The following is a 25,579-nucleotide window of genomic DNA, read 5'->3' as shown; positions in this document are numbered from 1 at the left end:
CACTGGGCCTGAGGACTGGTGGCTTCTGCATCCAGCCCCTTGGGTCAACTTGGCTGCTCCCCGCCCCTCCCCCGCCCCCCCCCCCCCCCGAGTCTGGGCTTGTGGTGGGAGCAAGGACTCTGCCATATTCACCAACACGTCCGGGATCCCAGCCCGGTGCTGGGTACCTGGGAGACACTCCATGGATCCTTGCGGAGCTAGGTTCTGTCCACAGGAAGGCCTCAGATCCAGACGTCCTAGTCTGTCCCACCTCAGTCCCTTCTACCTCCTGGGCAGCTTCCAGCCACAAAGTGCACAGCTCTTGCAGGGTGGAGGAGTTCTAGGTTTTTCCCCGACTTGGGCACAGTGGGTGCCTGGGGGCAGTGGAGGTGGGAGGGGGTCTCACACTGAGTGGTCTCCTAGCTGACATGACCTGCATCCTCCGAGGCTCCGTCCCTCCACTCCCCACAGCGCTGTCTGTGCCTCACGTGTGTAAAATGCTCCTTTATAGATTTGAGGGCATTCTAAGTTGGTGAATCTCGAACATTACTGTGTAAAAGGAGCGATTGCTTGAGAAATGTGCCAGCTGCAGACCTAGAGACTCTGAGCTGTGGGTTCAGGACTGGGCCTGGAATCTGCACGCTAACGAGCAGCTCAGGCGCCTCGTGGGTGTGTGCTGACCTGGTGGGGGACAGCAGCTCACGGACTGCCCCTCGCTCCCTCCGTGCAGAAGGGGTACAGCCTTTGCAGACCCTCTCAGGAGCCCCCGCCCCAAGTCTGCTAGACAGCTGCACGCAGAGCCCAGCCCCAAGCCCCGGCCCCACTAACAGAAAACCAAGGGCCAGCACAGGACTGTGGAGCAAGGCGGCGCCCTCCCTCCCAGAGCTTCCTGTGCGGCAGTGCCAAGGCCACCCTGGGAGCGCTGGCAGCGCCCTATCCTCTCGCAGGCTGACCCCAGCTGGGCAGTGCCGGTCTCTGCGTCCTCCCTCCTGGCCTCCGCTGTGGTGGGTGACCGGCTGCGCTGCAGCCTCCCTGGCTCTTCTCATGGTTTCCCGCCGAGCTCCAGGCTGCAGCTGCGCCGTCTGACCGCCCCACACACCTTTTCTGGACACCTTCAAACTGCACCTTCTGGCCCTTCCCTCCAAAAAGCCTTCTGAGTTGAGGAACTGAAATTATTTTGTTTGGTAAGTTATAAACATCCAGGTTTCTCAGGGAACCTACAAAACCCTTAGAGACTAACAGAAAAAAGTATCTAGGACACTCAGGGTTATCTATGTGTTGTGTGTTTAACTTTTAAATTAAAAGTTCATTTTAATTTACTACTCTGTGCCAGGTGTGTGTATAGTTCATGTCTCTTAATTACAAATCCAGGACAGCTGCTTTGTCGTGTTTGTCCCCGTGTTGATCCGAGTGCTGGGACCGCAGGTCTCACACTTGGACTTTAAGACACTCCCGGGCCCGCTGGGGAACCCACCTGCCGAGTCAGTCTCCAGCGGCAGGTGCTCAGCGGTGTACATTTTACTATTGAAAAGTAATACATACAGGGTAAAAAAAAGAAAAAGCGCATAAACATTTCAGACCGCCATGGGATTCTAACCTGCACAGATGATGGGGCCCTTGGCCTAGACCAAGTCCTGACACCCGACAACTCTCAGCAGGGACCTGACGAGAACTCAGCAGACACTGAGCTTTGTCCCAGCTCTGCCCCATCTGTCAGCTTCTCCCACCCACAGGGCAGAGTGAATACCACTCTCGGGGTGCTTGCCCAAAGCCACACTCAGTGAGGTGCTCTGAAGCAATTCCCTAGAAAGGATAGCCCCTGCCTGGGGACAGCTAAGACGCCCGAGCTCTGAGGACCTGGGCTCCCCCAAATGTCTTCCTGCAATCTGCATGTTAAGTGCTGGCCATTTTTCAGTTTTGTTTTCTTATGGGCTTCGATTCTAAACAACTCATTATGGCCTCTTTCCGTTTCTTATTTCTTAAGTTCCAGAGGGTTTGCGATTAGACACAGTATCCAGCTCAATGCCTCATAATGTCGTGCTTGTATAAGCAGTTTGCTGTTTGCAGTTTCTTCAGGTTAATGCTACGGTGCCCACCCCCTCTCCCCCATGGAAAAACTGTCCTCCATAACACTCAGGAGAGGGGTGCACACAGCAGGAGGTGAGCAGCGGTCGAGGGAGTGAAGTTTCATCTGTATTAATATTTGCAGCCGCTCCCCATCGCTCACATCATGACCTGAGCTCTGCCTCCCCTGTCACCCCTGTCCATGGAAAAATTGTCCTCCATGATACCGGTCCCTGGTGCCACAAAGGCTGGGGCCCGCTGGGTTAACGCACCCATTCCTCAAATGCCTCTTTGAGTCAGGCAAGGCCGTTGGATCCCATCATTCAGATGAAGAAACTAAGTGCCCAGAGAGAATTCGTGACTTGCCAAGGCCAGGCAACGAGTAAGAGGTATTGCTTAGTAAATGCTTGTTCAGTGGGTATCTACAGAGTTTTATGTAATGATATTTACTGATTTTTTTTCTGATTATAAAAGTAACACATGCTTATCATAGAGATTTTAGAATATCAGAAACACATAAAGAAAAAAATTAAAATCACTTGCTAGTCCAATCACACAAAAATTTCTTTATATTTCCTTCTAGTCATTTTTCTGGGCTTCTGGATACATTAAGATCACCATGTACCTATAATTTTGTACTGTGCATATTTTCATTGAAATTGTATCAAGATAATTTCTATAAGCCATTAGATATTTTTGAAATCCACATTTCAATGACCTCCTTAATAACAGTCATCATAGAGGTATGCCATAATTCATTTATCTATTCCACTACCGTTATACAGTTAAGTTGCTTCTAATTTTTTACACTATTGTGAAGAACTCTGTAATGAACATTTTCATATTAAATTTTCAACTAAGGTTTCAGTTTTGCTCTGTGCAGCCCTGTAAACGTGTGCCTATTTCAATTCCCCTCATGTTGCACTTCTTCCCTCACTGTGTCATTTTGGTTCCTCACATTCATTTCTAAAACTTGATACAATGTGGGAAGACAGCTCCTAATTCTCTCTCTACAAATTCCAGGTATTTAAGAGCTTTTCTTCCAGGCTGTTTTCTGGGCAAAACATTTATAACTGGTATAACTTCAAAATAATATTCATGACAACCTGAAGCTTGAAATGAGGAGAAACAAAACAGAGAAAGCAATGATTTGAATATGACTTTAACTGGGAAACGAGAAGTGCTCATCAAACATGAGCAGCATTTGTCTTTCAGGAAGATGCCCTCTGAGATGGCAGGGGGCGAGCTCTCCCCAGCAGACACGGGGCAGATTCTTTCCACTAACACAGGCGCAGGGCGGCTGCCAGCACAGCCCTGACGTCAGTGGCCAATCCAGACCATGGAAAGGGGCCATGACTGATTTTGGAGAGAGGTTTTCAGTGTGCTTGCTGGGGAGCAAAGCTGTCCTGGAGAAGACAGCATCCGCGGGGCGGGTGGGCTGACCGTGCCCCATCAGCCTCCCGGCGCCGGCAGCTCCCAGTACACCTGCTCCAGAAGGCTGCCAGGCAGCAGGTGCCTGGCTACAGCCCACTTGTCCCAGAGAGATGACATTGGCTCTGACGGCCAGCCGTGTCCTTAGGAATCACCTCTGCATTGGGCTTCTGTGATCACCATCAGACTCTCTGTATCCATAATTGCCAAAGTGTGCAAACAGTTACTAAAATATTGATTAAAGAAAACCAACAACCATTTGTCGTCAGGGAAGAGCAGTTGTTAACTGCTTTTATCCCGGCAGAACTCCATGGGAAGGCTGAAAACACTCCCTATCATCACACTGTTTGTGTGTTTTGAGCTGTCATAGTTCCGAAGCATGCTAGGCTCAGAAGCGCTCACTTTCACTTGTATTGGAGAGTTGAGGGAGACCCAGCCCCCCAGATTGGGAGCTGAGCCTGCAAGCCCCATTTCCAGACATCCCTCCTCTAGCAGGCTCCTCCCTCCCTCCCTTTGTCCTTGGCCAGGACAGAAAGGAAGCCTCTGGCTGGAGCAATCTTGGAAGGAAGAGGAATCTCCCGTTTGTGTTACTTGAACTTTGTTGTGTTGTTTCTTACCCACAAAGTTCACTTGGTGATTTTTTGCAAAATGCCATCCCAGTGATTTTTGTTTTAGTGATGATGCCCTACAACCACCCTCCGTGCTGTCAAGTGGAAAAATGGAATCATTAGGGCCTGAAATGAGCATCCCAAACAGAAGAAATAAAGCCAAACCACAACTCTGAGTCTTGCATTACTTTAGTTGGAATCCAATCTTTCTTTATTGATGGGCCATTGCCTTTCTTATATTAGAAATTCCTCCTCCCCACAAACTTGGATTCCATTTCTGCACCTAAGTTATTAGTTTTGTTTTCCTCGAGACGAGGTAATGGCTGTATGTCAGCCCTCTCGATTGGCTGCCCTTGTCACTAAACAGCCCGTCTGCGGGCTCTCCAGGTGATCAATGGCTCTCAAACAGTTTCCCTCTGGTGACGCAGGCTAGCGGGTGGGAGCCGAGCCACTGGGACACCAGGCATCAGCCAGATGGAATCAGGGTGGCATGACTGTCACCAAGCTCAGGGTAATTACCTGCCTTTTCCTGGAATGGCAGCCTCTCCACTGGGGAGTGTGGACCTGTGCTGTCCCAGGTGGTGGCCACTGGCCACATGTGGCTCTTGACACACAAAACGTGGCTAGATTTCAAAGATTTAGTACAAAAAAAGAAGCATGTAAAATATCTCAATACTCTTCAAGTATTGATTACATTTCAAATGATAACACTTTGAATAATTGGGTTAAATAAAATATATTATTAAAGTTAACTTCACCTGTTTCTTGTTACTACTGCAAAGTGGCTACTAGAAAACGTAACGGTGCATGTATGTCTTGCATTTGGGGCTCACATTGTATTTCCATTGGACAGCGCTGGTTTAGGCAATCAAAAACATTCATTGGCGTTGGGTGAAATCACTATTTATACTAATAGGGGTGGCAATCTGGGGAGGGCAGTCCCCAAAACTCTGCCCCAATCTGCACAACACAAGACCTCACGCTGCCATAGCCGGCCTGCCTGCCTTTTCTAGTCTGTTTGCTTCAGAGCACCGAGCTGAGGGCCATCTCTTGTTCACACTTTCCTCAGTGGTATAAGACTGAAATGAGGAAGTCTTCAGACAGAGAGGGGCCTAGCTGACAGCAGGTGGACCACAAACCCCTTACGTGTCTTGATGCTGAAGTTATTTTTAGAGCTAAATTTGCACATAAGAACAGCCAAAGTCCTGGCCCTAAAATAACATTTGCCTTCCACCTCATTCGTCAGTCTAACAATGCTGGACACACATCTAACCACTCGCCAATGCAGAACGTGCAAATCGACTCTAGCCCTGACTGCGCAATCCCCATCCATTTCCGTAAAAACCACATGTACTGGACCAGCCATGGAGACTAAACTCCTAACACGGCAAAACCCCAGTTTCCTGCACCTCTGCTGATCCTGACAGCTCCGTGGGCTCCCAGGGCCACTGTGCAGGCGTGGCAGCCCCCTTACCGTGGTGCTGCCACCCCCGCCTCCCTGCTGTGTCTGGCTGCAGTCTCTCCCTCCCCAGCCGATCTGATCACCACTAGACAATCTCCCTTTGCTGCTGCGCCCGGCCTGACGCTGACCAGGCCTGCACGCACAGTGTCTCATTACTCTCCCCGTGCCCCGGCAGGACAGGTGGTGTTACACCGTCCCTGTGTTGAAGGGGACACCGAGGCCAGAGGGCAGAGCGGCCTACCCAGACCATGCCGCAGTGAGTGGCGGGGCCCGGACCAGGCTGGTGGCCTCTCCTCCCCGCAGCCCCATCTCAGTGTGGCAGGGAGGGCGCTCTCCACACTCCAGTTCCCTGACATGGGCCCAGCCTTATCTCAACCCAAGTCTCCTGTCCCCCCAACTCTTCCTCCACGCCACCCCCACCTCTCCCTGGCTTCACCATCAGAGTCAGAATTCTTCAGCTCGCCTGGGATCCTCCCAGGCCCACGCTTGGCCTGTCCCTCAGTTGGTGACAGCCACCTCCCCCCAAACCCCAAGCTCCCCCCCAGCAAAGGCCCGCTCAGAAGCCACACCTGTTGCTCCTACCCAGCCTCTACGTCAGTATCAGCCTAGCACCCCGGTTCCCAGTCTTGGGGCCTCGGAACTAAGCTAGGGATGCACACACTTCCTCTCCAGCTTGCCTGTGAAATCAACTCTTCAGGCCAATCCCTGCCTGCGTTGTCAAGTCAGGCATTTTCACTCCTTTCAAACCTCACTTGGCCACCCAGATTCCAGATCTGCTCCTGCCTTCTGGTGACAGAACTCCATCACCCCGGCACTGTCTTCACTGACCCCTGCCCACGCAGGGTGGGTGACAGCAGGGGCTGGGTGGCCACGCAGGGGTTGAAACTGTGGCTGTGCCATTTACTAGCGGAGAAGCTTATGGAAGCTACTTGTCCTTTGCATGCCTCAGTTTCTCTGGCTGTGAAGTGGGAACAATAATAGCACCTGCTGCTGAGGGCTGTTGAGAGGATTAAATGAACACATGCAGCACATGGAAACTGCGCAGGGCATACAATAGGTGCTGTATAAGTATCAGCCATTCTCTCTCTGGGTTTTGCTTTCTGGCTTGCTCACATCTGGCTGGAGCAGCTGCTACCCTGCCCAGACACTAGTCAAATTCATCCGCTATTCCCCAGCCCTGCGTACCGCACGCGTGCCAGCCAGAGAACCCCGCCTGCGTTCCTGTATTTTCCTCTCAGCCACCGGCTTCTGAAATAAGAAGCCTTTCTCCTCGCCTCTGCCAGCCCCATCCCAGCACCCTCCCTCCAGCAATGCCCGTCTTCTGAAATCCAGTTTAGTGTTGTTTCCTCCAGACAACTCCCCGAGATTAATCTCTCTTGATCCTCCCCCAGCTCATGGTCCCTTGGGCCCCCACAAATTCAGTCTGCATCACAGCAGGGGTTCTCAGCTGGGGGGATTTTGCTCCCCAGGGGACATCTGGCAATGTCGTGTCGGAGATAATTTTATTGTCACAGTGCTAGTGGGTAGAGGGCAGGGATGCTGCCCAACGTCCTGCAAGGCACAGGACGGGCCCACGACAGAGCATGATCTGGCAACAGCGCAGAGGTTGGAAACCCTTGCCCACCACCTTCTGTCCTTGCTGCTCCTCCGTGTGACAAGAAAGAAGCTGTCAGTGGTTTCGGCTGTGTGCGAGCCCTCCAGCTAAAGTTCTTTTGAATCTTCTAGAGGACCTAAGGCAGTGCCATGCTTAAAATAGATTGATTAACTGATAATGATTAATTTTCTAACTAAACAGCCATTCAAGCACATTTTTCATTAAATGTCTGGGTTATGTCATCACAAGCTGAAAAACAGCCACATAAATATTTTACACATTCTTTGCTCTTTGAGAGCAAAATGCAGAATTCTCTTCGTAGTCACCAACCTAAAGTTCGCCCATCTCCAGGACAGATGGCTGCTGCCGCAGGGAGGGGCTGGGGGTCAGACAGCCTCGTGCAGACGGCCTCGTGCAGACGGCCAGGCACAGTTATGCAGGAGAACCGTTCACGCCCAGTTCCATTTCTGTGTTCTTTTCTAAGAACTTGACCTTTTTGTTGGCATTCATGGGATCAGAATCATATAAGATAGCAAAATCTTGTCATCTGCATCTAAGAGAAAATATGTCTTTTTTTCCCTAGAATGGAAGTAGCTTTGAAAAAGGTGCATCTAAATGATCTAAAATGGATGTCGAGTCATTTAAGGCACAGGTAGAAAAGAACAGGGGCCCTAGAAAAGACCCCCCGAAACCGTCCCCTGGTCTGTCAAAGGCCTCTCCTAAAAAATGGACGTTTTAGGAGAAGGCTGTTTAGTTAGAAAATTAATCATTATCAGTCTATTTCTACTGAATAGAGGGAAAGAGGACCCGTGCACCTGTGTGCACCTCGGGTGGCAGTATTAACGTAGGTGCTGTGCAAACACCCATGACTCAGATAGGGGTTTATATAGAGCACAGGTGACTAAGCCCAAAACTGACTCCACCCGATAGCTGAGCCAGCTGATCAGAGGCACAGGCAGCCCTGTGTTATTCTCAGCAAGTCTCCCCCGCCCGGTGGTCACCGGCCCCACGGGGAGCAGAGGAGCAGCTGCACCCCAAATGCCCATGCTTCACTCTCAGGCTTCACAAGCCTACGGTTCTTTCAAATGATCAAAACAAAATAGACAAGGTGGATACGTCTGAGGGATTCCAATAACTATTTAGGTCCAATTCCTTATATTCTAAATCTGTGCCGTCCAGGATGGGAGCCGCTAGTCACACGTGTCTATTCTGCTGAGCTCTTGAAATGTGGCTAGTCTGAACCGAGATGTACAGTAAGTGTGAAATACACACCAGATTTCCTAGACTTAGTACAAAAAATGTAAAATATTACATTAGTACTTGTTTACATTGAACACACGTTGAAATGATAATATTTTGTATACACTGGGTTAAATAAAATATATTACTAAAATTAATTTCACGTGTTCCTTTTTACTTTTTTTTTTTTTTTTTTTTTTGAGACAGGGTCTCACTCTTTCCCATAAGCTAGAGTACAGGAGCAGGATCACAGCTCACTGCAACCTTGAACTCCTGGGCACAAACGATCCTCCCGCCTCAGCTTCCTGAGTAGCTGGGACTACAGGTGTGAGCCACCACGTCCAGCTAATATATATGTATATATATATTTTGGTAGAAATGGGGTTTTGCTATTTTGCCCAGGCTGGTCTCAAACTCCTGGCCTCAAGCGATCCTTCTGCCTTGGCTTCCTAAAGTGCTGGGATTACAGGTGTGCGCCACCATGCCCAGTGCCTTTTTTCACTTTTTAAATGTCACTGTTGGAACCTCTGCAATCACACCTGCAGCTTGCATTTTGTTTCTAGCGGACGAGTGGCTGGCATCGCTCCCAGTGTGTTACGGTTGAGTCCCGCGAGGGCTGTGGGAGATTTCAGCCTGTTTCTATTCTATTGATTTCTACCAAGTGCAAAGAACAGCTCACCCATTCACTCCCCCAAGGATACTTGACTTCAAGTTTCCTTCCTTGAAGGAACATAGAGAGATGTCCTAAAGGGCACATTCTGAATTGTGATGGCCTGTGGCACGGCAGTCACCCCTCTGGACGTCTGTTGTCTCCTAGAAAGTGCTATCTCTAGTTTCCAAAGGAATGGTCTGCCTTATCTACCTACATAGGCCAGATTTTTCCTGCAGGAGCCTTGGAAGGTAAATGTGGATAAATGAAAATTTCCTCACCGAACATCGTGCTAGGAAGAGCCCTCATGGGCCTGCTCACTGTCCTCCCAGGTGGCACTACCCTCTGTCCTCACTGTCCTCTGCCCTCTGGCCTGTGAGTGCCAGCTACAGGGGACTCCCAGGGCACCCGTCTCAGACTTTGGACCACACAGCAGGCACTGGCTGACTCACCTTCTTAACCTCAGAACTGACCCACCAGAAACACAAAACAAACAGTTAATGTGTCTCCTATCACTCAGACAAAGTTTTCCAGGGCACGAAAGGGAAGGGAGACAGAGCCCCACCAAAGCTGGCTGTCAGCCGCCACGCAGGCGCCAGGAGGCCACTCAGAAAGCAAGTGGCGAGTTGGTTTCAAAGGGTGATGATGCCGGCATAGTTTCGATAATGTCACAGTCCTGTGTGTGGACCCCAAAGATGACACCTCATCAAAGTCCTGTGTTCACAGAGTGCGAGAGCACAGAATGACCTCAGGGCATCTGTGGGAACAAAGATTCTCTCCTTGACCAAACTCTGGTCTGGCATCTGTGAATACTCACTCTCCACTAGGCCTGATGTGGGGGCTTTGCTGCATTGCCCAATTTCAGCTAAAATCCTGCTAGGTCACGATAGCCAGAGGGTTTTTCTTTACCAGTGACGGGATAATCAGGGTCGCTATGAGCATATCGTCTGGCAAGTGCCTCTCGGTGAAACCTGATCCTCAGTCTTTACTCCAGCCACAAAACCACACAGCTGTTTAACACACGAGGCCAGGTGTGGGGTGGTCCCTACTCTGCTAAAAGACAAGCTCTCCCTGCGAGAGCCAGCAGGGAAGGGCCGGCCTCTGGGCTGCAGCCCCTGCTCTCTAAATCCCCGCGTCAGCGAGGCCGGGACACCTGCTCAGGGCTCCTCCCCGCCGTCCTGGGCCTTCATCCTTGCCTGGGCCCATTTCCTCTGTCCTCACTGAGTCCTTTGTTTCCTTTTGTTCCTGAGCTGCCTTTCATGCCACATCTACGTTTGTAATAAAAGTGCCTCCCACTTCCTGAGCACAAAGAGTCCTCTCCTCTCCCGATTAACCTCCTCCAAGGGGACTTTTCTCCTGAAAAGCCAGCCTTGCCTCCCCTCCTCCCACCCAGGCTCCCACCACAGTGGCAGTCACCTTCCAGAGCCTGGATAAGGGGCCTTATCCTTGGCTTCCCTCTGAAACCTCACTGACTGGCTGACTCATGCCCTCACTCAAAGAGCTATTGTTCCATGGTCTCTCCATCCTCCCAACACGCCCGTTACAGTCCTAATGATAGTAACAATCAGTGAGTCATTTAGATATCTTACTTGCTCTGCAGTACCTGCAGTTTACTTGTTGAATTTACATGGGTGTGCACGTAGCTCTGCATCCTAAAATTAACCGAAGACGTCATTCCTTCTGTTTAAACAGTTGAACAGGCTAAGCTTCTGAAGTATTTAGGTTCCCAGATGTTCATGATCAAGCAAAGGAGAAAGAAGGATTTATTTGTAGAATCATAGAATTATAACGCCAGAACGGATCTTTGCACTCAGTAGGTCTATTTTACAGACACTAAAATTGAGGCCCAGAGAGGTCAACACACTTCTCAAAGTCACACAGTAAGTGAAGTGCTGGGATTCAGGCTCAGTCAATTCAGCTACAGATCCTGTGCTTGTAACCATACATTTTACTGATAATAAAAACAAATATGGGGCCGGGCGCAGTGGCTCACGCCTGTAATCCTAGCACTCTGGGAGGCTGAGGCGGGAGGATTGCTCGAGGTCAGGAGTTCGAGACCAGCCTGAACAAGAGCGAGACCCTGTCTCTGCTAAAAATAGAAAGAAATTATCTGGCCAACTAAAACTATATACAGAAAAAAAAATTAGCGGGGCATGGTGGCACTTGGGAGGCTGAGGCAGGAGGATCGCTTAAGCCCAGGAGTTTGAGGTTGCTGTGAGCTAGGCTGATGCCACGGCACTCACTCTAGCCTGGGCAACAGAACGAGACTCTGTCTCAAAAAAAACAAAAAACAAACCCAAATATGGGCTTTGAAATCTGTGAAGCACTATCCGTAGAGAGGTATTTATTAATACTGTTATCTTTAATAAGTAATCATAATGAATAAGATGCCACTTATCACACAGGCACTGCAGGAGGGAGGTTATTAGACTGAATGCTCAAATTCCTAAAAATACGACAGCGCTGAGCATTTAAGTGGTGAGGAACTGCGCGGTAGAGGAAGGTCACCAGGTGGGAAGTGGGAGGCCCCAGGGCTGTGCTTCTCAGCTTTCCTGCCACTCACTTGGCATCTTGTGAAAATGCAGACTCCGACTCAGCAGGTGGGTCAGTGTCCCCGTGGTGTTGCTGCTGCTATTCCAGGGACCTCACTTTGAGTAGCCAAGATTTAGTGATTCAGTTTCAGAAGCAAAAGCGTCAAAGGAGAGGTTTACAGTACTCGGACTTGGAGCCAGAGCCCAGGCCAGGGTCGTAGGCCTGTCACTGACGAGCTCTGTGTGGGAGTGGCCAGGGCTGCACCTGTTTCTGAGCTTCAGTCCACTCGTCTGGAAACTAAGGGCATTGTCCAGGGTGGTCTCCATGATTTCTGAGGTCTCTTTAAGCTGGAATGTTCTACGACTCAGAGCACCGCAGGGGCCAGCACTCCCAGAGGAGGGAGGCAGGTCCAGAAACTGGTGCAGGGACGGACCTGTGTGTCGCCAGCTTGCTCAGTGCCCGGCTGGGTAAGACGGGGCCTCGAGTGTTCACTCACGTGCTCCAGACCACTCCCCCTCCCGGGGCCCAGGTTCTTAACCACGTGGCCCCAATGTTTCCATCCTTGTCATGTCACTTGATCCTTTACTTCCCCTCCCTGCAGCCTCTGTTCCCTGTTCTCTTGGGGTGACCTTTTCCTCACCCCAGTTGTGTCATCATCCTTCCCCGTTCCGTGGCCTTGTGTGTGAGAACTGATTATAATCACAGGACAGTCCGTCCTTCAGCAAAGCACATCAGCGTTGCTCTGAGCCATCCCAGTGCTGACTTGGCACAACTCTAAGGAAAGTGACAACGGTGGGGAGAGAGGGGGACAGAGAGAGAGAGACTTCCTCTTATCTGAAATGAGGTAATCGATTGGCCTTTAGGGAGGAGGCCACTGATTCTACAGAAGAGATTTCACATGTGCACATATGTACAGGTGTGCTCGTTAAGTCTTGACCTATATGAAGAGGGACACCCAGGATGGGAAACACCGCGTTGGCCGGAGTGCCTGTGTGAGTTTAGGAATTAAGATTCCTGGCTCAGTGCAGGGTGAGCACAAAAGCGTGACCTCCTCGAGTTAAATAACTCCCCTTCCCCTAATTTCTCTTCCCGTGAAGAAGAAATTGCGGCTTCCACACACGCAGCTGTCTGGAAGTGCAGACAATTCTGTAAGGGCACGGACCGAGAGGGGAGCGGCAGGACGGTTTCCAGAGCCAGCCTGGGACGTCTCCACTCCCTTGGTCACACGGTGCATCTCCCCGACTTCAAAAACAAGTAAATACACTGGCAGCAGAAACTGGCTTCAGTCCCGACACATGGTGCGTCCCCACAGTGTGGATTTCCACAGGAAGAATAATATAGGCTCCCATGAATGTCCCGCATGGAAACCACACATCCTTCCAAACCCCGTGGAAAAACATCATCTCTGGCCCTTTCTTCCCTCAAAACTAGACCCTTCAAAATCTTGTGGTATTTCCCAAAATACTGTAATTTTGAGTTGTGACATCTGGTTTCCAGCTCTCCTGGGATGGCATTTCTTTTTTAAAGAGACAATCATAAATTGAGACATTGTGAGCTGCCACCCGGCTTCTGTGTAGGAGATTCACTGCCCGCTTTTCCCTGGTCTCACTACACACTCGATGAATCTAGCATTTCCCCCAAACAAGGCATCGATCTATTTTTTATTCCTAGGATGCGTTCTCTGCAGAAGCCTTTGTCTCCTCCAGGAGGCACTGCAGACAGGTGGGACTCCCCGCCCCTCCCCCCGCCCCCATCACAGAACATCTGGACAGCAGGACATGCCTCCTGGACAAAAGGGCCCCACATCTTCAGGAAGCTCCAGAGAGTTCAGTTGCCTGGAATTATGCTGCAGTTCTTCCTTCTCCACCCACTGGGGCCCAGGACTTCTGCTTCTCAGCCCATGGTGCGCTGGGGAGAGCAGCCAACAGGACAGGACAGGCCTCGATGACCCTGACAGTCTCTGGGGAGAGGATGCAACCCCTGGGAGAGGGACGTGCTACCTGCTGCAGGGAGCTGAAAAGTCTCCCTGGCCCCCGGGGCAGCAGGAGGTGGGCAGTGCCTGCCAGTGTTGAGAGAGCACAGAGTGTGGTGTCAGATGGACCCGCACACACGGGACTCCCAGCTCTGGCCAAGTGACATTTGGCAAATCAATTTCCTTTCTGAGCACTGGCTTCCTCATAAATATAATAGGGACATTAACAGCGTCTGAACATCACGGCTAAATACTCAGCGGCTGCTGTGAGTATTAAATGAGATAAGGGAAGGTCATAACTTGCTGCCTGCACAGGAGACACACTTGATGAAAACAGCTACTAACAGCCGCCTGCCTGTCCATCACGGCCCAGGAAACCAAACATGCAAAGACACAGGAAGAGCACGGAGGAGATTTCATTTCATGGGCCCAGGTAAATGCTTACGTGGGTGCACGGAAGAGAAAGGTCAAAAGCTAATGAGGTGGCACCGTGATAACTCTGGCAGGAACAGGGCGGAAAGCAGCAGGGGAGAGAGGATGGGGAGACAGACAGGAATCTCACACTGGCAGGTGCAGTCCAGTCTTGGGCGGAGCTTTGGGCCCAGTCAAATGTTCATGAGACGCTGAAACAATCACTGCAAATAAAAACTTCCCAGAGGATAAACTGTGGTGATTTTGGAGGTGAGTAGGGGATGCAAGTAAGAATCGGGGAAAGTGGTCAGAAAATGTCACCGTCTGAAAAGAAAACTGATAAAAAGCAATCCAATCGGCCCGCCGGGACGCCTGCCTTCTCCACCCTCCCAGTTTGGGGGAGTGTTAAATATACTGTATATTCAACAGTGTGACAACCACTACACAAAGTGACAACAGTGTACGTGGAAGATTTAGTCACAGATCAATCACAACCAACAGACTACTCTTTAGGCAAAAATAAATTAGGCCATCAAAATTTAAAGCAATTTTATGGTGAATATTACCAACAGAAATAACCAACACAAAATGAAACTAACAATGGCTAAAAAGAAAAAAAACCCCAAAAGCCAAAACAACAACAACAAAAAAATTTCACAAGGTAAAAAAATCAGCGAGACAATGTCTTAGTAGAAATAATAGTTCTATAAAAAATTACTAATGGCAACTTTCATAATACAAAAAAGCTGATCAGTAAAAAAATCTTAGTTATAAATTTTTTGCAGAGAAGAAATTACTCCAATAAAAATAATTTTAGTAAAATAAAAATGGAAATGGGAAAAAACTGGAAATAGTTTAACTGTGCAATAGAGAAAATTGATTGAGGCTTTAAATTGGCTGAAATAGTGTTATTCTTTCTAGAGTATTTTCAACAAAAATCCATTAGTGTTGTTAAAATTCCAATTAAAATGTTTCTACTTTTAAACACAGAATTAAGATGTCTCTGGGGAAGAAACTCCAGCAAGTCAAACTGATGGGTCAAAACTTCCATGGTCATGGAAACCCTCCCGGGAGATGCTCTGTCTAGGATGGGGTAGAGCTGTGTTGCTCACAAGCCCAGGGTCTCCCCAGGATGGGGAAGTTGCTGTACCATGTTTCCTAACGATCTCATCTAGAGGATATCTGTTTCAAAGATTGATTTAGGAAATAACAAAAGATAGACTTTACTCTTAGAAATGGTGATTGGTGGGGAGAGGGGAGAGAAGAGAGGGAGTAGGGGAGGGAGAGGGAAAGAGACAGAGAGAGGGAGGGAGAGAAGGAACATGCCGGCTGAGTGTCTAGGGAAGTGGCATCCTACCCACGCAGCAGAGGTGCAGAGTGCAGGCGGTAATTCTTCAGATTCTGCCATAGCACAAGTGAATTTTTTAACGACCCCTCAGCTTCCTTTGATTGGATCCACCCTCACCAAGCAAGTTCAATCACTTATTTCGGTAACTGGTTTTGTGACTTGGGAGAGAGTTTCCCAATAACTAGCCTTGCTTTGGAGCCACCGTGTCAGCTCCTCACTCTCTGCTGGCTTCCCTGGTCTTGGCACCCTCAGGACATCGGGCAGCGGGAGGAGATGGCAGGTGTGGAGTGTGGGACAGCGAGGTAGCCTGCCACTTTCCTGTCCGGATCAGGCGAAAGGTCTATCCCTAATAGAAACTAAATGCTTTGATCCTGTGATTTCTCATACAGTATCTTGTCATTTTTTTCTACTCCCAAATCAGTGCTTCTTATCTGATCATCCTTGGATGAGCTGACAAAATTGAGTTTCCGGAAGGAAGTTTCCTAGCAAGCCTCCAGTGACCCAGCCGCCCCAGCCCCCTGCTGCTATTCTTTGATGTCTTTTTAGCTGCAACCTAAGTCGTTGGGAACATTCTTTCAGAAGAAAGAAGTGTAAGGCATTTCAAGAGCCTTCTATCAGTCTCTGAAGCCCAGAGCCCTCCTCCTCCCCTCCTACTCCTCTCAGAAGCCTGAAGACAGGGGAAGGATTTGTTCAAATCCTTGGCAAATCTTCAGTAAATTACTCAGATGGCTGATTCCAAGAGGCTATTATGGGCTTCTATAAGTAACAGATACACAATGGATAATTAGAATTAATAACCCTAATGATACAAAGTCTCCAAATCTAATTTTTAATTTTTCCTTCTTTAGTCGATAGCACCAAATAAATGTGTTGAGATTTCACTGAAATCTAATCTTATTTTCCAAAGCCAAGTAGCATACGGGAGGACTCCTCATGAGGAATGAGACCAGCGATGCAGCGTCCCCAGCCTGCCTGCACCCGCGCGCCTTCTCCAGCCCTGAGCAGGGATGGCTGAGTGGGCAGGCGATGGTCCCAGGGACACAGTACCAGCTCCGCCATGTAGCCCTGCCACACTTCAGGCAGCTTTTTATGAGCACCTATGTTTGTAGACGGTGAAGGGAGAACTGGGTGGGGAAAGGACAGAATTTTTAAAAAAACCAGCAAACTACCATTTACCATCTGCAACGTGCCAAGCACTTTCCCTAAAATCTCTAATCCTAACAAGTACCACAAAAGATCTATGTCATTACTCCTATTTTACGGATACGAGCACAGAGTGATGGGGTTTCAAAGGCTGTAGCGCTAGCCTAAGTCACACACTAGAGACTGGTGAGCCGGGGTTCAAACCCATGTCCGAGCGCCTGCGAAGCCCTCTCCTTCCACCCAACCCATCTTTCTCCTCTCCCCCTTCTCTTCCTCATCCTCCTCCTTTGTTTTCTCTTTACAGCTTTATTGAGCTGTAATATACAGACCATAACCCACTGAATGTATGTGCAATTCCATGACTTTCAGTGAATCCATTGCACCACCATCTAACTTTGAACCATTTCCATCACCCCAACAAGCCCTGCACTCCCACCCTCACACTCCCACCCCCAGCCCCAGGAAATCATTAATCTGCTTTCTGTCTTTAAATATTTGTCCTTTCTGGACAAAAAGGAATCACACAATATGTTGTCCTTTGCATCTGGCTTCTTCACTTAGTACACTGTCTGTAAGGGTCATCCACGCTGTGCATGTATCAATACTTTGCTCCTTTTTACTGTTTAACAATATTCCACCGTGTGGATACACCACATATCGATCATCAGTTCATCCTTTGATGGACATTTGGGTTGTATCCAGTTTCTAGCTACTAGGTATCTTGCTGCTAAGAGTATTCACATATAAGTCTTTCTGTGGACATAAGTTTTCATTTCTCTTGGATACATTCTTCAGGGCGTAGTTGCTGGGTCATACGGTAGCTGTGTTTAACTTCTGAAGGAATTTTGAGAAACTGTCTTCCAAAGTGGATGTCCCATTTTATATTCCCCCAGTAATGTATGAAGGTTCCAGTTTCTCCACATCCTCACCAACATTTGTCATTGTCAGTGTTTTTGATTAGAGCCATTTTAGTGGGTGTGAAGTGGTATCTCATGGTGGTTTTCATCTGCACTTCCCTACAACTAAGGATGCTGAGCATCTTTTCATGTGCTTACTGGCCATTCATAGATCTCCTTTGAAAAAAAGTCTGTTCCTGATTTTGATAATTTCTCTCTCTCTCTCTGTGTGTGTCTTTAGGATAGCTAAAGGTTTGTCAATTATGTTGATCTTTTCAAAGAACCAACTTTTGGTCACACTGATTTTTTTCTATTGTTTTTCTATATTCTATTTCACTGATATCCTCTCTAAACTTTATTGTTTCTTTACTACTGCTCGCTTTGAGTTGGTTAGCTCTTCTTTTGATAGGTTTCTTAAGATGGAAGCTTAGTTACTGATTTTTTCTATGTTTTGCCACCTTATAAAGGGAAGTGGCTGGTTTCATGCTTGCCCTGTCCCGGTAGAACTTCCTCACCTTTGGAATTCAGGCTGGAGATGGGAACAGCCCCAGCAAAAAGCCACAGATTCCCGCTACTGTTACCCAGTTTCCTGCAGTTTTTCTTAGATACTGCTCCTCAATTCAGCCAAATTCCAGAACCATGAAATGGTTATTTCTGACAATTTTGTTCAACTTTACCATTGCTTTTCATAGAGGAAATTCGCCAATCTATTCATTTCCACCCTGCCAAAGTCCTGCTTTTAAAGTCCCTCTTCTTTCCTGAAAGGAAACAAAGTTCTGGGCTCACCCTGTCTCCAATCTAGTTCTCTCGCAGGATCGATGCCTTTGGGGGCTTTGGGGCACAGCTGGTTTTACAAAGCTCTTAAGTTGAAAAATATTGCTCTGAGATTATTAACTTTAACAACAGTAACAACAGAAATGCGCTTGAGTGAATTCCCTCCCTCTCCAACTTCTTCAATACCAGTAAGGACGGAAGGAAATTGTGCAGCTTAGAATCTGCGTTTATAACAGCGAATTCGAATGGCACTCTTTATCAACCACTTTGTAAGAAAGGCAGAAAATCTGTTCCTCATCTTGCTGATTTTGCAGATGTTCCTTGTACTAACCAGGAGGTGGGGGTCACTGCAGGAAATCGCGTGTCACCCCCAACCTGGGGGCTGGGCTCTCGCACTGAGTAGAGGATTTTCAGGCTACATGCTGACGTAAGGTGGGCAGAGACTACGCAGTTTCTATAGGTCCAGTTCTATTCCTTGAAGGAAACTGGGCCTGACCTCTCTCCCTCTCCCCAGTGACATGACTCGCTAGAAAGAACAAGGGCTGAGACCTGGAGACCTGGGTTCTAGGCTCCAGCTCTGCCACTTTTGCCCATGAAAGCCCCTCTTTGGGGCTTTGTTTCCTTATTAACAAATAAAGTTTTCCTTACGAGGTTGCTTAGATGTGGAAAACATGGATGGGCTTCAAAAATGATTAAAGTGCTATAAAATGCAAGACTTTAAATTATGAATCGGCATGTCCTGCATCAGAATCCCAAGATGCAGAGGCTAAGAAAGAGATGGTCCTCGTTGCTGCTTCTTCCTCCCTCCTTCTTCCGTACCTCAGGACACAAAATAGCTGCGGTCTACCAGATGAAACCACACACTCCCAGGTGACAGGAATGCAGGACAAAGGCAGATGCTGAGAGAAGGACACAGTTGTGCTTTAGCGTCTACCAGATGAAACCACACACTCCCAGGTGACAGGAATGCAGGACAAAGGCAGATGCTGAGAGAAGGACACAGTTGTGCTTTAGCCCTTGAGGAATGGTAAGACCAGAATAGACACTGTCTAGCAAGATCCACAGCTGTACTTACTTGTACTGTGGATCAGAGGATCTCACCAGCTTTGGTGGAAGCTGCAAGGAAAGTCCATAGGATAGGAGAATACTGGGAGAGACATAGCTCTGCCAAGTGATTTTCCAGGCTTAAACTTTATGTTCATACTGAGTCACCACAGCCCCTTGGCTGTCCTTGTGAAATTTACCAGTGCCCCACAGCAAGGCTACATGTTCACAACTGCAAACTTTTAAGAGCATTTAAAAGCAAGAGAAAGCTCTCATTTTAATTAAAGAAAAGACTTTAAAAGTTTGTTGCAGCAGGGATTAGGATCTGTTTTAATACCTTCAAGATGAGTTATAAACTTTTTAGTCTACGGTTTTAATATCTAAGGAACAACAAAGCTATTCATTTCAATATATATCACAGATATATTTTTGTCATGCCTAAATGAAGTTCTGGATCCTAGGCCAGATTAATGAGACAGCGTCTAAGATGTAACCTCTCCTAGTTTTATGGGAACTAGTTGAGCTACAATGATTGGAAAAGGGAATAAGGGAGCAGCAAAGCCTGCAACTGCAGGTCTTTTAGGACGGAGGCTCCTTAGTAGGGCAGAATTGGACGCCTGAGTTTCAAAGAAACATACAGAAACACTGCTCATGGTGGTACCAGCGCCTTGCTTGGTGGGCAGCAGCCCCTGCCTCCAGAGCGTCATTCTCTCCGGCCTTACCTTCCACCCACCTTACAGCCCACCTCCTATTCAGACCATCCTGCAACCGACCCAGGGAATGCAGACTTATGGCCTCCTTCCTTCCCAGGTCACTCTTCACGGTGGGCCAGCGCCCACCCCTGCTGCCTGTCCTTCCACTCTGCGGCTGGGCACAGGCGGGAAGTGACCAAAGGCCCAGGGCAGACCCTCAGCGTTACCTATTTGCCTTTCTAGGTCGGCGGCTTCATCAGGGGTGGCTCGCGGGAGGACTCCAGGGTCGCTGAAGCTGGTGCGAAGCAGGGTCCCCATCACGAAGAAGAACAGGATGCCACCGACCACAGGGATGGCGGGGGTGATTTTCACTGCTAGATACGGGCAGCTGCCAACAGGTTGGGAAGGCAGGAGGGGTGGGGAGAAAGAAAGGAAATACAATGTTAGGATTCAACAGTAAGCAGTCTGCCCCTTCTAAGAAGCCAAAAATCTATTTGGAGGAGTGAAATTGATTTCCATTAAAAATTCATCTGCACTGAGGATTTACTTTTGGGGAAGTCTGCAGCTCTCTCCTGTGGACGATTTAGCCCTTGCTCCCCAGCCACAAGAGCCCAAGACCTCTGCTCCCCCAGGAAGACGCTGGCAGAAGAATGAAAATAATTCTGCTTGTATAATCAATCCAAGATGTGCAGAGCTTGTGCAAATACACATGTGTCCTTTGTAATCATAGCTCATGAATCTGTGGATTCATAGATTCCACCCTGCCCTGGAATTACATTATAGGAGAAGACATCAATTTAGTCCTATCTTCATCAGAGTCGGCTTTTCCTACCTGTGTCAAACATCTCAGGGACTTCCGGCCAGCACAGAATGCTGAGGGCTGTAAATCCACTTTCAAATGGCAAGAAACCATTTTTCAATATTTTAGAGGTATTCTATCCAAAAAAAGCTAATGAGCTACAGAAATGAACTTGCAGGCCAGTTTCTGTAGACGATTTAGAGGATTTCAGCTGCTGGAATATAACAATCTCATACTTTTCCAGAAGGCATTTGAGCTACCAAGTGATGAACGTGGCCCGACTCTTAACTCTGTGAGAACCTCTCCTCCCCTGTTGTCATTCTGACAAGCTGACTCCTCGCAGCAGCGACTGTGAGGCAGCAGGGGGAGGTGCTCCTGGGACAGACTGAAGTTTGTGCGAGGTCAGCGTCTGACGTCTGGCCTGAGATCCAGGTGTCCAGGCCAGGACAGGGGGCAGTGTCAGGGCCTGGCTGGCTGACCCCGCAGGTGGCATGAGTCACGGGTGAGAATTAAGTGGACACCTGGACCCAGGTGAGGATGGGCTCTGCAAAATGACCATGGTCAGTCTATCATCACCACATTAAACGGTGTCACGGGTATCAAGGAACATGACGCAAATCGTGGAATTATAATATCTAGAGTGGAAAGTGCTGCTAGACTGTCCACCTCATCAGGACAGGCCAGGTGTGGTGGCTCACGCCTGTAATACCAGCACTTTGGGAGGCTGAGGCTGGAGGATCGCTTGATCTGCCTGGGAACAGCTGGAGCAGTGATCTTATCCCTCTGCCTGCCACGGTGGTCCCTCTCCCTCAATCTGTCCCGGCTGCCTGCTTCCAGCTCCCATCACACATGTCTCTGTTCAGAAGCCCTCGGTGACTCCCCTGCTCCTGCCAAATGAAGTTCAAGCTCCCTTCCTGGCATCCCAGTCCCACCCAGTCTCCTCCTCGTGCCTCCACACTGCCCCTTCCCACACCTTCCCGCGGCCACGCCTGACCTCTGGGCGTCTCAGCAGGCCGCGGGCAGGCCCTGCCGTTCAGCCCGAGTGTCTGGAACGCCTTCCCTCCCATCTCGGTGTGTGAAAGCAGCCAGCTTCCCAATTCCAGCTCGGTATCACTTCCCATAAGACTTTGTAAAAGGAGCTTCTTGGCTCAGCCCTAAGTGGAAGTGATTGCTTCTTTCTCTGAGCCCCCATAATATGTTCGTTTCTCCTCTCCTACAGCACCTGTGGCTATTTGCGGACACACCCCTGAGCCTCAATGGATCGAGAAGTCCTGCAGGGCGAGACTGGGCCCTCTTCCTCTTTGTGCCCTTCCCAGCACGGAGCACAGTGCCTCACATAGCAGAAAGGGCTGCCATGGTTGATAAATATTTTCTGAGTAACTGAAGGAATGCAATTCACTCAGTGACTTTTACTGTAACACAGAAAGAGGAGGAAAGTCAAATCAGCCCTCAGTCCTCAACATCAACGGCGTACCTTGTGTCTAGATTCTAGAACTTCTCTGCTCTTCTAAGCCTGCTGGGTCCGGTAACAGATGCTAAGGATCTGCCCTGTTCCCGAGGCTTCCTCAGCTGAGAGAAGAGTCCCTAGCTCCCCGAGCTGAGGGTGCATCATGTTCATATTCTGTGAGCATTAACCAGAATCTCTAAGACCCTCCACGCCAGTGGTCCCCAATCTTTTTGGCACCAGGGACGGTTTTCATGGAAGACAATTTTTCAAGGACTGGGGAGTGGGGGGATGGTTTGGGGATAATTTAAGCACATTACATTTATTGTGCACTTTATTTCTGTTGTTATTACATTGTAATACATAATGAAATAATTGTACAGCTCACCATAGGTTGGGGACCCCTGCTCTATGCTCTAAAGTTCTAGCAGATGAAGCTCCTCATGTTGGTGTCACTTTGTGCAATCCTAGGTGCTCTGTGACAGTCCCCTATTCTACCAGCCTCTGTGTGACAAAGGACAGTGCTAAGTTTCCCTTCAAAATCCATGACAACCCCCTTTATAAAAGCAGAATTCATGCCTCTAAACAAACAATGAGATCAGTAGTACAGAGACACCCTCAAACTGCTGCTCAGGAAAAGCAGAGAGCATCTGCAATCCTCCTGCAAGGAGAGGCAAGAGCAGACCCTGCCCACAACCGCAAGCGTGGACCTTGGGAAGGAGGTAAGACCAATGGGACACCTCGGTCACCCCACAGCCCGGCGCGGCTTCAGAGCTAAAGCGCTGTGTGCTGCACAGCAAATTCTCAGCCTGAGCTCAGATAACTTGAAAATGGCTCCTTCACATTTCTGAGCCACTGCGGATGGGACCTCCAATTCGAGTGCCATCTGTGATGAGGAAGACTCCATCCCCTGAGGGCCTGGATTTGATACAAGATGATGATGCAGCTGCCAAAGATATAAACACCAAATGGAGTCCTATTTCTGTCTCAAGAATTGTGACCTACATACAACCCAGGGCAGCGTAGGAAACAGGCTACAGGCATCTTAGTCTTCATAAAACTCAATTGGAAAGTGACAGGCGAAAAAATAAGAACCTGAAAGCATACATCTTCATAACATAAAAGAAATGAGCTCATTTAGTGCCAGCTGCTACAATGATGAGAAGTCTTTCCAAAGCTCCCCCTCCAGCCACACACGTCAGTGTGAGCTGCTTGCCTTTGGAGATGATGATTAAACACCTGTGTACAAACTGTCAGCTCACTGTACATTTGAGGTATAGGAATTCATTCCAGGTAATGATTAGAAAATATAGCATTGCCAAAAAGATTACAAGGAATTTTTTCAGTTCAACTAGCAATCTTCTCAAAACTTTGGTAAAAATAGCTTTTTGTGTTTTGATGTTTATACATGAAAAGTGGAACTGTGTTCTGGGTGCTATATTATCTGAGACCATGCCATCAGTGTATTTGGTCATAAAATATGTACACACACACACACACACACACACACACACACACACACATATATATATATAAAACAATAGATATAAAATCATTTTACCATCAGATACTGACATCCCCAAATCAATACTGTCATTAATTTTATATTTATATTTAGAGACTGGCTCACAGGTTAGAATTTGACAGAAAGCCAAAACTCTGAGACTAAATTAAGTTCTCACACATTCTAGATAGGAAACCTGGATTTCATTACCAGGTAGCTAGGTCTCTGCTTTTCCATAGAACGTTTTTTTGGGAGATTAACTTTACTTAAAAATGAAACAAAACAGTATTAACAAGATATGGTAGAGATATTAAAACCAGTGGCCTTTGGAACAAGTACAGAATCTTTTCCCACATCAAAACAATTTAAGTCATCTTTTAATTTTTTTATCTGTGAATAGATACGCATACAAAACAGTCTCTGTTAAAAGCAGCTCATGACTCCTAACTACAACAAATGACCTACTTTGATATTTTTGCTCTGTCCTGTACATGTAAAAGACAGCATAGACATGAAGATAACTATTTTTTAGACATAAAAACGAGGTACACATTTATTATTATACAGGAAGAGGAAGTGGCCTTGCTTCGCTGCTGCTGTTCTCTGACTCAGGCAGTTTCTATGGTTCAGAAATCACAAAGTAACCTATTATTCCAAATTTCAGATTCTTGATGGCAATGCATTTCAATAATAAATAGTTAAGGCAAATGAACATGAAATAACATTATCTGAGCCAATGATTCACATGGCTGAAATAATAACAAAGTAGCATTGTGAGAAATAGACGTTGTAAGGGTTATAATAAAAAATGATCTTTTTTCCTTTTCATATGAGTCACTGTAAAACAAATGTATTTTTCACTTATAGGCAAGGACATGAGCACCATTCATTTTGTGATTTGTTCTTTAATCACATACTTAGACATAAATCTACTGCTACAAGGCTAAGATAAGCACATTACTTGGAGACAAATAGAGAAAAAAAGTGGATTCAGAAATAATATCCATTCACAATTCTAGAACATGAAAAAAAAAACCAAAGAGATGATTTTGGAAAACTCCCAAGAGTGACACTCCCCTCCGAGACACCCCATGGCAGCCCCCCGTGTTTGGAGAGCCCCTCGTACTGTCAGGAGTCTAACCAAACCTGTACTGAATGAGGGAATTTAAATAAATGAACCCAGGGAATTAAGGGGGAAGATATGACAGAAGAGAGCTGGAAGAACAAGCTCAAACCCATAGAGCAGGGTGGTGATAGCAGAACCCCACAAGCCATTGGTGGATGATACAGGTGGTGTTCAGTCTCATCAAAACTCGACAGTCTCATTTTTATACCAGTCTCTGTCCAAGTTTCTCACATGAGAACTGCCACTTTCACAGGCTTACTGCGAAGAGGAGGAAGGTGAAGGTCACCCTACCAAGGCCAGGAATGTTGCTAAGGAATCTGGCTTCTCCCTGCAGACCTTCCCAGCTAGATGCAGATTAAACAGGGACGTCTCCCAACACAGCACAGTCTCACCTTGAGCCTGCAGAGCCCCTGCGTGGGGAGAGAGGACCCCAGGCCTCGTGTAACTTGGGGAGCAACGAGCTGGGAGAAAGGAGGTGGGAAGGAGAGGCGCTCTCTCCCACCCTGGTGGCTCAAACACCTTCCAAGTATGCGGGACAGAATCAGTATCATTATTCTTAACTTAGGGCCTCCCGGACTACCCAGATAGATCTACTTATAGACACAGAACCTAGGAATCTGTAGCTTAAAAATACAGGTTTCAAATCATAGTGTGTAAACAGCCCAATTTACCCGTCTACTATTGAAAATGTGCAAGGGTTTGTTAGTGAAAATTGTGGTGTATCAACACTTTTGCCAAATGATTTTGAATTACATTTAAAATTGCAGGAAGCCAGAGGCTTCTTGGTAGCATGGGAATCACAGGAAGGAAAGCCAACAATTTCCCTGTCCCCAAACTGGCTCTTTAATGACCTAACATGACTATGTAG

General features: G+C 47.9%; 1 protein-coding gene across 2 annotated transcripts in view; it reads right to left on the bottom strand.

The window, feature by feature from the left end:
* The window catches only part of ZDHHC14 (zinc finger DHHC-type palmitoyltransferase 14), a 237,781-nt gene that overhangs the window by 81,276 nt on the left and 130,926 nt on the right, over window positions 1–25,579 (bottom strand). For both annotated transcript variants that reach the window (XM_045544631.1, XM_045544632.1), the window contains exon 2: window positions 20,066–20,226. In XM_045544631.1, the coding sequence (XP_045400587.1) occupies window positions 20,066–20,226 (161 nt within the window). The remainder of the gene's footprint in view (window positions 1–20,065; window positions 20,227–25,579) is intronic.

Source organism: Lemur catta, chromosome 2, assembly GCF_020740605.2.
Source record: "Lemur catta isolate mLemCat1 chromosome 2, mLemCat1.pri, whole genome shotgun sequence".
Lineage (NCBI taxonomy): Eukaryota > Metazoa > Chordata > Mammalia > Primates > Lemuridae > Lemur > Lemur catta.
The sequence above is the reverse complement of the archived record's forward strand: the minus strand, read 5'-3'. Positions and strand labels throughout refer to the sequence as shown.